Raw genomic sequence first — 14,210 nt, forward strand, 5'->3', positions numbered from 1 at the left:
ATCATAATATATTGCATGTACATATTATTTGTGGTATAGTACAATATACTAATATATAATGCTAGTATTCTGCTATGCTAATAATATAATATATTGGATGTACATATTATTTGTGGTATAGTACACTATAGTAATATATAATGCTAATATTGCGCTATGCTAATAATATAATATATTGCATGTACATATTTGTGGTATAGTACAATTTACTAATATGAAATGCTAATATTATGCTATGTTCATAATATAATTTATTGTATGTACATATTATGTGTGGTATAGTAATATATAATGCTAGTATTGTGCTATGCTAATAATATATTGTATGTACGTATTATTTATAAGCCGCTCTGAGTCCCCTTCAGGGTGAGAAGGGCGGGATATAAATGTAGTAAATAAACAAATAAATACAGCTTAAAAGATTCACAACCTAACAAACAGGGTGCAGTTATTGCATAGACGTCAACGTGGATGCAAAGATGCAAAGCTTGCTTGCATCAAGTGAGGCCTTTAGGGTTGCAAAACAGAGGCTGGATGGCCATCTGTCAGGGGTGATTGGATGCTGAGGGTGGGACTAGATGGCCCTTGGGGTCGGAAGGATGCCTTGGGGCCTTCATCATTATCCCTGATTGGGCCCTTTAGGGATGCGCCTGTGGCTCAGGTGTGCACCAGGGAACACAAGGGACTCTGTTGCTGGGGCGACACACCTGGCGACAGGTACATGAAGAAGGGGGGGGGATATGAGAGAGGGCCTGAAGCCGTGGCAATAAGCAGCAAGATGAATGGCCTGGACGAAGGGAAGGCAGCGCTCATCCGGACCAGGAAGAGCAGCCGTGGGGGGGACGGGGAGGGTCCCAAAGCCCCCAGGTAAGCTTTTCGTGAGGGAAAAAGGGCCAAGGAGGCATTATTATATTATTACTATATCCAGACGGAAGGCGGTCCCGGTCAGGGTTGGCTTGACAGGCCTTCCTCTTGGCACGTTTCTCCCTTAAGCCCTCCATTTGTGCCTCTTTGAACTCCACAGCACTGCTGGTCACAGCTGACCTCCAATCAGAGCGCTCAAGGGCCAGGGCTCCCCCCCCCCCCAGGACTTTGTAAAAGATAGTTCAAAAATCAAGACTTTATGTTCTATATTCCATATATTTATAGTAGAAGGTGATTGAGACTTTTTACTGGAGTTTACTGTGGATTATCCCTGCACTCTGAGGCAAGAGATAACAACTTCATGAATTGTAAAATCACGCTGCTAAAACTCCACTTTTATGAATTTCCATGCTGGGTTCTCCAGATGTTATGAACTTCGTTCTTATCAAATATTTTCAATTGTTTATACCATTCATGATTGCCTTTTATGCAATGTAACTCACTTTTATGAATTCTCCCTTATTTCCATGAAATCTATCTATCTGCCTATATGTATTTGTACTCTTTGGGATCCCCGGAAAATATGTATTTTTCCCAGCATGGTTTATATTCCAACTTTATTTTATTTTTCATTTTATTTCATATAATTGTCAAGTCATGAAATCAAATAGGAAATATTTTGAACTCAACCTGAACCCCAGAACTTATCCCATTTCCTATGACCCAGGCTTCCTTTCCCAAAAACAAAAGGATAATCTGCCACCGCTAAACCCAATCAAATTCAAATTGCATGGACAATATAGGGCTTGAGTCGCCGAATTCGGAGTGTTGACCTAAAGGTGATTCGCCCCAAGGCAAACATTGTCATATCTCACCCAAAGGAAAATCCAGGACACCTCAGGAAGGCGCCCTGCAGAGCCTGTCAATATGGCTCATCACCACCCATCTTTGCTTCCACCTCTGACACCCCAAGGCATATCTAAAATCTGTATACGTGACAGAAACCCGGACACCCTTGATTGCTGCCATTAATAAAATAAGCACCCTTTAGAAATCGGTCTAGCAGGATTTAATCCTCTGGTTCCTGTCCCCGTCACCTCATTGTTTTGCTAACTCCCGCCTTCTCCCTCCTGATTGGCCCGAGTGGAGACGTAAGGCAGCTTCCTATTGGGCCAACGGAGCAAGGCGGGAAACGAAAGCCCGCCTCGTTCAACCTTCTAGCCTATCAACGATCAGATGGGCGGGGAAGCAGGGCGGGAAATTCAAAGGGTTGTCAGACTGAAATTTTGTATAAATATGGCTTTATTTTGATTGTATGGTACCCTAGTAGACCGAATGATCGCTACTAGGGTCCTCTTCAGCTGAATTGCTCAATAAAGACTCCCTGGCGGATTTTCCTTCAACTTTGGCGGACCTTCTTCATTTCGGCTTCAGGTTGTATTGCGGCTCGTAATTCTCCTTTTGGCTCTGCCAAGGTCCGTTCTCTCAGGACCGGATCGGGTCTCTCCTTAAGGGCCCGATCCCCTAAAACGCGGTCGACAACAACATTACGTTTCCCATTCTTGAGTTCGGAGTAGAGTAGCTGCTTTGGGAGACGGTGATCTTTGGGCATTTGGACAACGTGGCCTTCAGTCCAGCGGAGTTGATGGCGTAGGAGCATGGCTTCAATGCTGATGGTCTTTGCTTCCTCAAGCACGCTGACATTTGTCCGCCTGTCTTCCCAAGAGATTGGCAGGATTTTCCTGAGGCAATGCTGATGGAAACGCTCCAGGAGTTTGGTGTGATGTCTGTACACAGTCCACGTTTCGCAGGCGTAGAGCAGGGTTGGGAGGGGAATGGCTTTGTAAACAAGCACCTTGGTCTCTCTACGGATGTCCCGGTCATCAAACACTCTCCGCTTCATATGGAAAAATGCTGCACTCGCAGAGCTCAGGCGGTGTTGTATTTCAGTGTCATCTGTAGACCGTCCACGTTTCGCAGGCGTAGAGCAGGGTTGGGAGGGGAATGGCTTTGTAAACAAGCACCTTGGTGTCTCTACGGATGTCCCGGTCATCAAACACTCTCCGCTTCATATGGAAAAATGCTGCACTCGCAGAGCTCAGGCGGTGTTGTATTTCAGTGTCATCTGTAGACCGTCCACGTTTCGCAGGCGTAGAGCAGGGTTGGGAGGGGAATGGCTTTGTAAACAAGCACCTTGGTGTCTCTACGGATGTCCCGGTCATCAAACACTCTCCGCTTCATATGGAAAAATGCTGCACTCGCAGAGCTCAGGCGGTGTTGTATTTCAGTGTCATCTGTAGACCGTCCACGTTTCGCAGGCGTAGAGCAGGGTTGGGAGGGGAATGGCTTTGTAAACAAGCACCTTGGTCTCTCTACGGATGTCCCGGTCATCAAACACTCTCCGCTTCATATGGAAAAATGCTGCACTCGCAGAGCTCAGGCGGTGTTGTATTTCAGTGTCATCTGTAGACCGTCCACGTTTCGCAGGCGTAGAGCAGGGTTGGGAGGGGAATGGCTTTGTAAACAAGCACCTTGGTCTCTCTACGGATGTCCCGGTCATCAAACACTCTCCGCTTCATATGGAAAAATGCTGCACTCGCAGAGCTCAGGCGGTGTTGTATTTCAGTGTCATCTGTAGACCGTCCACGTTTCGCAGGTGTAGAGCAGGGTTGGGAGGGGAATGGCTTTGTAAACAAGCACCTTGGTGTCTCTACGGATGTCCTGGTCATCAAACACTCTCCGCTTCATATGGAAAAATGCTGCACTCGCAGAGCTCAGGCGGTGTTGTATTTCAGTGTCAATGTTGTCTTTTGTGGAGAGGTGGCTGCCAAGGGAGTGGAAATTCTCGTTTTCTAATGTGACACCATTAAGTTGTATTCCTGGCATTGCAGAGGGATTGGCTGTTTTGATAAGCATCTGACCAAATGGTTCCATGTGCAGGGTGAAACAAGACGAAAGGGAGAGGGGGGCGTGAGAAGAAGGATGTTGCTGTAAAGTGAATTGTGTCTGCAAAACTATAAGAACCCTATGTGAGATCTCACTCAGTATGCTGCTTTTCATCCACTTGATCACCAGCAGATCTCTTTATTTGCAAACAAGGTCTGTTGTATCATTTCCTCACCCCGGAATCTATGTTTGGGAAACAGGCTTCTGAGTTTTGAGTATTACTGTATATGCATGTATGTGACTAAGTTTCTGTGGGATCACTACTTGTGTAAGTGTGTGTTAAGAGAAAAACACCTGGTCAATTACAACTCATGGTTGAGTAATTGGAACAATCAGGGCTAACAGGCTTCAGCCACTCCCTGAATGGGGTATATCTGGGAAATGTTTGCAATGTCTTTTGGGGACTTACTGAATACTTGCTGAGAGCCTACTATGAAGTTGCATGAATTTAATGCAAGAGACTATGTGAGTTTTTGTTGCTGGAAGTTTTATTATGATTTTTGACTCTGCTACTTAAGAGTAAATTTCTATTTTCTCTTCCATTTTCGTGGCTTGTTTTTCTTTTGCTCATTGTGGATACAACAAAGGACTGGATAAGTCTGGACAGGACTGCACGCAGTTTGTTTTTCTACAAACCCGTAACATTGAGGTCATTGCTTCAAGTCCCTCTTTGCCTGTCTCTCCTGCAGAGCGTCACCCCAGAGCCCCCTTCCTTCTCCCAGCTTTGGGCCCAAAGGGAAGAAGAACTGGGTCCTGGACCCCTCCGGAGACGGCTATTACCAGTGGCTCCTTGTGATGATGGTCCCCATCGCCTACAACTGGATCTTCCTAATCTGCAGGTAATAACATTGGGGGGGGGGGGTGTCCAGATCCAAATGGGTTCCATGTGGTTTGTTGCACTAGAGCCAGGAACACCTTTTAACCATGCAGGTGATTAGCTATAAAGCCCTATATGTTTCAGGTCCAACCTATCTTCGAGACCACATCTCCTTCTGTTGTGACTCATCTGGAGTTTCAGAGTGACTCTCATGGGGATTGTGGGATTCAGGTTCCTGATGTTCAAGATGATGGGATTGAAGTTCAAGATGATTCTGATGGCGATTGTGTCAGGGGTGGCGACGTTGGGGTGAGACCCTGGTTGCCGTGCAGAGTGGGTTCCAAAAATCATCATCCCGATCTCACCTCCTTCTCCAGGCTGTTTTCCCATGCGGAGTATCAGCACTGGTCAACAAACAGTCCAGCAGGCGAAGGGTTAGTTGTTGAAAACCAACTGTTGTTTAACTTTATTTACATAACTATTTACAGTTGCAGTTATTCACAATAAATCCCGGACACATGGGTGTGTCACCTCGGCTACAGAGCATAGCATTCATAGTCCATCTCCAACGAAAGCTCACGCCGAACACACACTAACAGACGACACTCCCCTGCATTCCACAGACCAAGAAGGAAGTCCCGGTCAAACAAACTTGACCCCATTGGTCCTGTGATACGTCAATCAAAGCAGGTTCTTATTAACTCCATAACTACTGAAATGCCTTGCCGAAACTAACACAGAAGGCATTTCTAACAGCCTAGATTGATTTTAACATTTCACACAATTCACAATACCCTGACAGATTGTGGGATTCAGGTTCAGAGTGTCCCTGCTGTGAGAGATGAGGAGCAGGGAGGCATTCCCACGGCAGGGAAAGGTGGAGATGATACTGGAGATGATACCGAAGCTAGCCAGGTGCAAAGGGAGGACAGCTCCCAGTTAGATAATATGTAGACAGAGGCTGCTGCTAATGAGCTGTCTGGCCTTGACAAAACGGCATCTCTGGATTGAGCTGGCCGTTTGGAATTCCGGGTTCTCAGGAGTGTGAGAATAGCAAACGAGAGAGGTCAGAGGCCAAAGAAATGCATTCATGCATTTCAGAGAATATTAAAGGGTGTGCTGAGAGAGAAATCTTTATCAAAAGCAACGTCTCGTTTTGGAGTGTAGAAGCTACCCTGTTTCCCTGAAAATAAGACATCCCCAAAAAATAAGACCTAGCAGAGGTTTTGCTGAATTGCTAAATATAAGGCCTCCCCTGAAAGTAAGACCTAGCAAAGTTTTTGTTTGGAAGCATGCCCGGCTCCCGCCAAACAAAACACCAGAACTTGCAGGATCGGTAAATGTACATACCAGTTGTACATGGAAATAATGGTAATAATATATTAAAATGTTATATTATTTATATTTATACAGTAGTAACAAGAAACTCTTGACAGGAGTCACAGTTTGTCTGGTTTGGTTATGTTGGTTTGTGATGACAACTACTGTACAGTATAGAATAAATGTTCATTTTTTTGTTCAACAATAAATGTGAATTCTTCTTCATGGAAAAATAAGACATCCCCTGAAAATAAAACCTAGAGCATCTTTGGGAGCAAAAAATAATATAAGACACTGTCTTATTTTCGGGGAAACACGGTAGCTCTTGCTTTCTAGGATTACCTTGCAGCCTTGTGTATTCAAGTTATGGGACTTTGTCAAGCATTCATGGAACCTTGTTTTATGCCTAATGTTTTCTTGGATTATTATTTATAGCCTTGGTTTTGCAACTATCTTTGGGATCTTTACTTTTGCTTTTTAAGAACTATTTATTTTCTATTTCCTAATAAACTACAAAAGACTTCAACCTGTGTACAGCCTGGTGTGTTCAGCAAGGTGAAGCTAACCTAAGGTGTGACACCTTCTATGAACCAAGCATTGAGATCTGCTGGGGAGGCCCTCCTCTCAATCCCACCACCATCTCAAGTATGGTTGGTGGAGTTTCTTCCAGTTTCCAATATTTTGCCAGTAAAATCCTGGCTGCCGTTATAAAAAAAGATGAAAAAGTTTGTCCTTGTTTACCGCGATAATGTCTGAAGACGTTAGTGGGATTTTATATGCGCTGTTGTTTATACTTATGTCATTGTATTTATACTTGTGTATTGCTGTTTATATGAAGCACTTGGAGTGCTTCTTTGAGCTGCCCCAAGTCACTTCGGAGAGATGGTGGTGGTATACAAATAAAGATTCATCATTATTAAACATAACATAATTTTATTACAGTCCATGGACCCACAGCTATTAGGTTAATAACATACAAGAGTTTACAGAGCAATCAATCAAACTGGGGAAATTGCTTAACAAACACAAACTACTCATTATTAATATTATTCACCACAAACCACATTCTGTCCAGATAACCCAGCAAGTAAAAGTTTATTTAAAGACAAGTACATAAAAAATAAGCAAATTCAAAAGAGAGAATCTAAAGTTCGAAAAGTTTTTTCCAAGATAGCCGTGTTGGAGTATGGTTGTATTTGTATGAAATGTAAATCAAGTGTTTACTGCTGATGAGCTAGAGTGTGTATTTTCAGTAATGAAATAGTTAACAGCAGGCTAGTTTTGACTGACAGCCTGTTGTGATTGTTATGACCTATCAGGATTGATTTCCTGCCTTTGAGGGTTGGGACTTCCTCTGGACAGAGGAATGTGTGTCTTATCTTATCTGTGGAGTTCGGCTTGAGCTTTCTTGGAGGATGGACTGAGAACTGAATGGCTCCGTTGCCGAAGAGACACTGCCATGTGTCTGGGACTTATGGCAATTGATTCTATTTGTATATAGCTATGTAAATAAAGATTTATAACCGTTGGATTTACAACTGAACCTCCGACTGCTGGTATTCTGTTGGCCAGTGCTGTTTCTCCGTAAGAGAAGTCAGCCTGCGGAAGAAGGGGGTGGTGAGACCAGAATGATGATTTTTGGAATCCACTCTGCTACCCATCATCCCCTGACAAGCCGAGTGTCCAAAATCCTTTCAAATACAGCAGTGGTTCCCAACCAGTGGGCTGCCGCCCAGTAGTGGGCCGTAAGGATGAAAATCTGGTCCACGAATCTCCTTCCTCATTATTTATTTAATTACCGTATATACTCGAGTATAAGCCGACCCAAATACAAGCCGAGGCACCTAATTTTACCACAAAAAAACTGGGAAAACATTGACTCCAGTATAAGCCGAGGGTGGGAAATTTCAGAAATAAAAAAGATACCAACAAAATTACATTAATTGAGGCATCAGTAGGTTAAATGTTTTTGAATATTTACATAAAGCTCAAATTTAAGATAAGACTGTCCAACTCTGATCAAATCATTATTCTCATCTTCTTCAATGTAAATGTGCTTATGTATCCTTTTAGTAAAATAATCCATGTAATAATAATAATAATAATAGTAATAAATACAGGAAAATAATACAGTAGAGTCTCACTTATCCAAGCCTCGCTTATCCAAGCTTCTGGATAATCCAAGCCATTTTTGTAGTCAATGTTTTCAATATATCGTGATATTTTGGTGCTAAATTCGTAAATACAGTAATTACAATATAACATTACTGCATATTGAACTACTTTTTCTGTCAAATTTGTTGTATAACATGATGTTTTGGTGCTTAATTTGTAAAATCATAACCTAATTTGATGTTTAATAGGCTTTTCCTTATAAGTGAGACTCTACTGTACATGTAATAATAGAGTAAAATAATGAATGCAATAATAATAATAATAATAATAATAATAATAATAATATCAGAGTGAAATAATAAATGTATTAATAATAATAATAAAAATAGAGTAAAATAAATGTAATAGTAGCAACAATAATAATAGAGAAAAATAATAAACGTAATAATACCAATAATAGATAAAAATAATAACTGTACCCTATATTCTCGAGTATAAGCTGACCCAAATATAAGCCAACCAGGACCCTCACTCGAGTATAAGCCGAGGGGGGCTTTTTCAGTCTTTAAAAAAGGGCTGAAAAACTAGGCTTATACTCGAGTATATACAGTAATTTTATTACAGTAGAGTCTCACTTATCCAAGCTAAACGGGCCAGCAGAAGCTTGGATTAGCAAATATCTTGGATAATAAGGAGGGATGAAGGAAAAGCCTATTAAACATCAAATTAGGTTATGATTTTACAAATTAAGCACCAAAACATCATGTTATAAAACAAATTGGACAGAAAAAGTAGTTCAATACGCAGTAATGTTATGTTGTAATTACGGCATTTATGAATTTAGCACCAAAATATCACGATATATTGAAAACATTGACTACAAAAATGGCTTGGATAATCCAGAGGCTTGGATAAGCGAGGCTTGGATAAGTGAGACTCTACTGCAGGGGTCCCCAAACTAAGGCCCGGGGGCCGGATGCGGCCCATCAAAGCTATTTATCCGGCCCCCACGGCACAAGGGCAGAAGGGGGTTGGACTAAATGACCCAAGGGATCTCTTCTTCTCTTACAACCCTTATTATTATTATTATTATTATTATTATTGACACAACAACATTGTATGACACAGCAAACAAGATAGATACGCTGGATTTCATATCACAAAATCACAAGTCGAACACTTCCCAAGTGTCTAGGACTATGTGATGTATTTATTATTATTATTATTATTATTATTATTATTATTATTATTATTATTATTATTATTATTATTAACATTGAGGCTGGGTGGCCATCTGTCAGGGGTGCTTTGCTTGTGCTTTTGGTGCACAGAAGCAGAAGGGGATTGGACTAAATGGCCCAAGGGGTCTCTTCCAACCCTCTTTATTATTAATTATTATTATTATTAACATTGAGGCTGGGTGGCTTTGCTTGTGCTTTTGGTGCACAGAGGCAGAAGGGGGTTGGACTCAATGGCCCAAAGGGTCTCTTCCAACCCTCTTTTTATTATTATTATTATTAATAATTATTGTTGTTGTTGTTGTATGACACAGCAAACAAGATAGATATGCTGGATTTCGTTTCACAAAATCACAAGTCGAACACTTCCCAAGTGTCTAGGACTGTGTGATGTATTTTCGGATGATGCGTGCAGATCCCAGTAGGGTGGCCTTTTGCAGTTGGCAGATCGTAATTTTGTCAATGTCTATTGTTTCCAAATGCCAGCTGAGATCTTTTGGCAAGGCACCCAGTGTGCCCATCACCACCGGGACCACCTGCACTGGTTTCTGCCAGTGGTTGTTTATTATTATTATTATTATTATTATTATTATTGCTCGGTGGCCAACTATAATCCGGCCCTCCAGCGGTCCGAAGGATAGTGAACTGGCCCCCTGTTTAAAAAGTTTGGGGACCCCTGCTCTACTGTAATAATAATAATAATATCCGAGTGAAATAATAAATGTATTATTAATAATAATAAAAATAGAGTAAAATAAATGTAATAGTAGCAACAATAATTAGAGAAAAATAATAAATGTAATAATACCAATAATAATAGAGAAAAATAATAACTGTACCATATATTCTCGAGTATAAGCTGACCCGAATATAAGCCAACCAGGACCCTCACCCGAGTATAAGCCGAGGGGGCCTTTTTCAATCTTAAAAAAAGGGCTGAAAAACTAGGCTTATACTCGAGTATATACAGTAATTTTATTACAGTAGAGTCTCACTTATCCAAGCTAAACGGGCCAGCAGAAGCTTGGATTAGCAAATATCTTGGATAATAAGGAGAGATGAAGGAAAAGCCTATTAAACATCAAATTAGGTTATGATTTTACAAATTAAGCACCAAAACATCATGTTATAAAACAAATTGGACAGAAAAAGTAGTTCAATACGCAGTAATGTTATGTTGTAATTACGGCATTTATGAATTTAGCACCAAAATATCACGATATATTGAAAACATTGACTACAAAAATGGCTTGGATAATCCAGAGGCTTGGATAAGCGAGGCTTGGATAAGTGAGACTCTACTGTAATAATAATAATAATATCCGAGTGAAATAATAAATGTATTATTAATAATAATAAAAATAGAGTAAAATAAATGTAATAGTAGCAACAATAATTAGAGAAAAATAATAAATGTAATAATACCAATAATAATAGAGAAAAATAATAACTGTACCATATATTCTCGAGTATAAGCTGACCCAAATATAAGCCAACCAGGACCCTCACTCGAGTATAAGCCGAGGGGGGCTATTTCAATCTTTAAAAAAGGGCTGAAAAACTAATAATAATAATAATAATAATAATAATAATAATAATAATAATAATAATAATAATAAAAATAAATACAGGAAAATAATACATGTAATAATAGAGTAAAATAATGAATGCAATAATAATAATAATAATAATAATAAGATCAGAGTGAAATAATAAATGTAATAATAATAATAGAGTAAAATAAATGTAATAGTAGCAACAATAATTAGAGAAAATTAATAAACGTAATAATACCAATAATAATAAAGAAAAATAATAACTGTACCATATATTCTTGAGTATAAGCTTACCCAAATATAAGCCAACCAGGACCCTCACTCGAGTATAAGCCGAGGGGGGCTATTTCAATCTTAAAAAAAGGGCTGAAAAACTAGTAATAATAATAATAATAATAATAATAATAATAATAATAATAATAATAATAATAATAATAAATACAGGGAAATAATACATGTAATAATAGAGTAAAATAATAAATGCAATAATAATAATAAGATCAGAGTGAAATAATAAATATATTATTAATAATAATAAAAATAGAGTAAAATAAATGTAATAGTAGCAACAATAATTAGAGAAAAATAATAAATGTAATAATACCAATAATAATAGAGAAAAATAATAACTGTACCCTATATTCTCGAGTATAAGCTGACCCAAATATAAGGCAACCAGGACCCTCACCCGAGTATAAGCCGAGGCGGGGCTTTTTTAGTCCTATAAAAAAGGGCTGAAAAACTAGGCTTATACTCGAGTATATACAGTAATTTTATTATCAAATATGGTTTTCTAGATTTTTAAATATGGTTTTCTGTGGACAAGCAGATGGTGACCACTGGATGGCATATGTTCTGTATCAGAAACTAGAGCTGGTGTGGTCTGCAAGCCAATTTTCTGAATCAGCACCTTAAATAACGAAACTGAATCTAAAGTTGACCAAACACTGATTCATAACCCTTTGGGTACCAGTGTTGGTACCGGCTGTTAGGAATTGTGGGAGTTGAAGTCCAAAACACCTGGAGGGTCCAAGTTTGCCCATGCCTGGTTTAGGTGTATTTATTTCCTCTTCCTCTTCCTCAGGTCCTGCTTCTCCGATCTGCAGAAGAACTACCTCTTCCTGTGGCTGACCTTGGACTACCTCAGTGACCTGCTCTACCTGGTGGACATCGGGGTGCACTTCCGCACCGGTCAGTGACCCCCTTTCCTCCATGAAACGGTTGAGGGCCACCGAGTCCTTTCTCTCCTCCCTTGCCCCCCTCCCAAAGGGTTGCTTCACGCAAGGCCTCACCTGGGAGCCACCTGCGGCTCTTCAAGGTGGGCTGCAATACCACGGCTCCCCACTGGGGGGCAGCAGCAGCACACCTTCAGGAGCCTGGTCAGGAGGACCAAACTGGGCAAGAAGGGCAGAGTGACCACTGATGGGGTTCTCTTCATAGAATCATAGAATCATAGAATCCTAGAGTTGGAAGAGACCACATGGGCCATCTAGTCCGAGCCCCTGCTAAGAAGCAGGAAATTGCATTCAAAGCACCCCCGACAGATGGCCATCCAGCCTCTGCTTAAAAGCCTCCAAGGAAGGAGCCTCCACCACGGCCCCGGGGAGAGAGTTCCACCGCCGAACAGCCTTTCTCACAGTGAGGCAGTTCTTCCTGATGTTCAGGTGGAATCTCCTTCCTTTCCTGTAGTTTGAAGCCATTGTTCCCTTGTGTCCTAGTCTGCAGGGCAGCAGAAAACAAGCTTGCTCCCTCCTCCCTGTGACTTCCCTTCACGTATTTGTCCATGGCTCTCATGTCTCCTCTCAGCCTTCTCTTCTGCAGGCTAAACATGCCCAGCTCTTTAAGCCGCTCCTCATAGGGCTTGTTCTCCAGACCCTTAATCATTTTAGTCGCCCTCCTCTGGACGCTTTCCAGCTTGTCAACATCTCCCTTCAACTGTGGTGCCCAAAATTGGACACAGTGTGATTCCAGGTGTGGTCTGACCAAGGCAGAAGAGAATAAGGGGGAGCAGGACTTCCCTGGATCTAGACGCTATTCCCCTCTTGATGCAGGCCAAAATCACATTGGCTTTTTTAGCTGCCGCATCACATTGTTGGCTCATGTTCACCTTCCTCCCCACGAGGACTCCAAGGTCTTTTTCGCACACACTGCTGTCAAGCCAGGCCTCGTCCCCCATTCTGTATCTTTGATTTCCATTTTTTCTGCCGAAGTGAAGTATCTTGCATTTGTCCCTGTTGAACTTCATTTTGTGAGTTTCGGCCCATCATCTCTCTCGTCTGTCAAGATCGTTTTGAATTCTGCTCCTGTCTTCTGGAGTGTTGGCTCTCCCTCCCAGTTTGGTGTCGTCTGCAAACTTGATGATCGTGCCTTCTAACCCTTCGTCTAAGTCGTTAATAAAGATGTTGAACAGAACCGGGCCCAGGACGGAGCCCTGCTTGTGGCACTCCACTTGTCACTTCTTTCCATGATGAAGACGACGCATTGGTGAGCACCCTTTGGGTTCGTTCGCTTAGCCAATGACAGATCCACCTAACCGTAGTTTTGTCTAGCCCACATTTTACTAGTTTGTTTGCCAGAAGGTCGTGGGGGACTTTGTCGAAGGCCTTACTGAAATCCAGGTAGGCTACATCCACGGCATTCCCTGTATCGACCCAACTCGTAACTCTATCGAAAAAAGAGATCAGATGAGTCTGGCATGACTTGTTTTTGGTAAATCCGTGTTGACTATTAGCCATGACCGCATTTGTTTCCAAGTGTTCGCAGACCACTTCCTTAATGATCTTTCTAATGATCTCTTCCCAGCAGCCTCCTCCCTCAATAACAATAACTACGTGTATCACAATATGAAACATTTTCTGTTCCTGGTTTGAAAGTGTTATTTCCTGTGTTACATAGTGTCATAGGCAAGCCACCTCTGCTAGGATTGGCTTGCTTCTGATGATCATCATGATTGTAAAGGGACTATGAACGTCTAAGGCTCTTTCGGGCAGGGGGAATCTTTTTATTCCACCACTGCCACCAGTTTGTAACATGGCAACCACCAATTGGCAAGGAGGTGCCTCCAATTTCAGCAGTGCGCGACCACCAAAGACTCAGGGAGGAGACCTTTTACTTTTTCCCCCCTTCTTATTTACTTTAGATGGTAGCATAACTTGGTTTAGAATATATGCAACAGAGGCTTGGATATTGAAAGAACAATAACAATAAACAATAACAAGTTTATTCAGGCACAAGCCTGTTTCACTTAGAAGTATTCTTATTAACAGTTACAATACTAGAATGAGATGAATCAACTCTCTAAAGCAGGGGTCCCCAAACTAAGGCCCGGGGGCCGGATGCGGCCCTCCAAGGTCA

The 14,210-nt window shown here is 41.3% G+C and overlaps 1 protein-coding gene across 2 annotated transcripts in view; it reads left to right on the forward strand.

Annotated features, from left to right (window-relative positions):
* Nucleotides 1-14,210, forward strand: part of cnga4 (cyclic nucleotide gated channel subunit alpha 4) — a 34,498-nt gene that overhangs the window by 7,098 nt on the left and 13,190 nt on the right. For both annotated transcript variants that reach the window (XM_062966934.1, XM_062966935.1), the window contains exons 2-3: nucleotides 4,500-4,649; nucleotides 11,941-12,047. In XM_062966934.1, coding sequence (XP_062823004.1) covers nucleotides 4,500-4,649; nucleotides 11,941-12,047 — 257 coding nt within the window. The remainder of the gene's footprint in view (nucleotides 1-4,499; nucleotides 4,650-11,940; nucleotides 12,048-14,210) is intronic.

Source organism: Anolis carolinensis, unplaced genomic scaffold, assembly GCF_035594765.1.
Source record: "Anolis carolinensis isolate JA03-04 unplaced genomic scaffold, rAnoCar3.1.pri scaffold_46, whole genome shotgun sequence".
Lineage (NCBI taxonomy): Eukaryota > Metazoa > Chordata > Lepidosauria > Squamata > Dactyloidae > Anolis > Anolis carolinensis.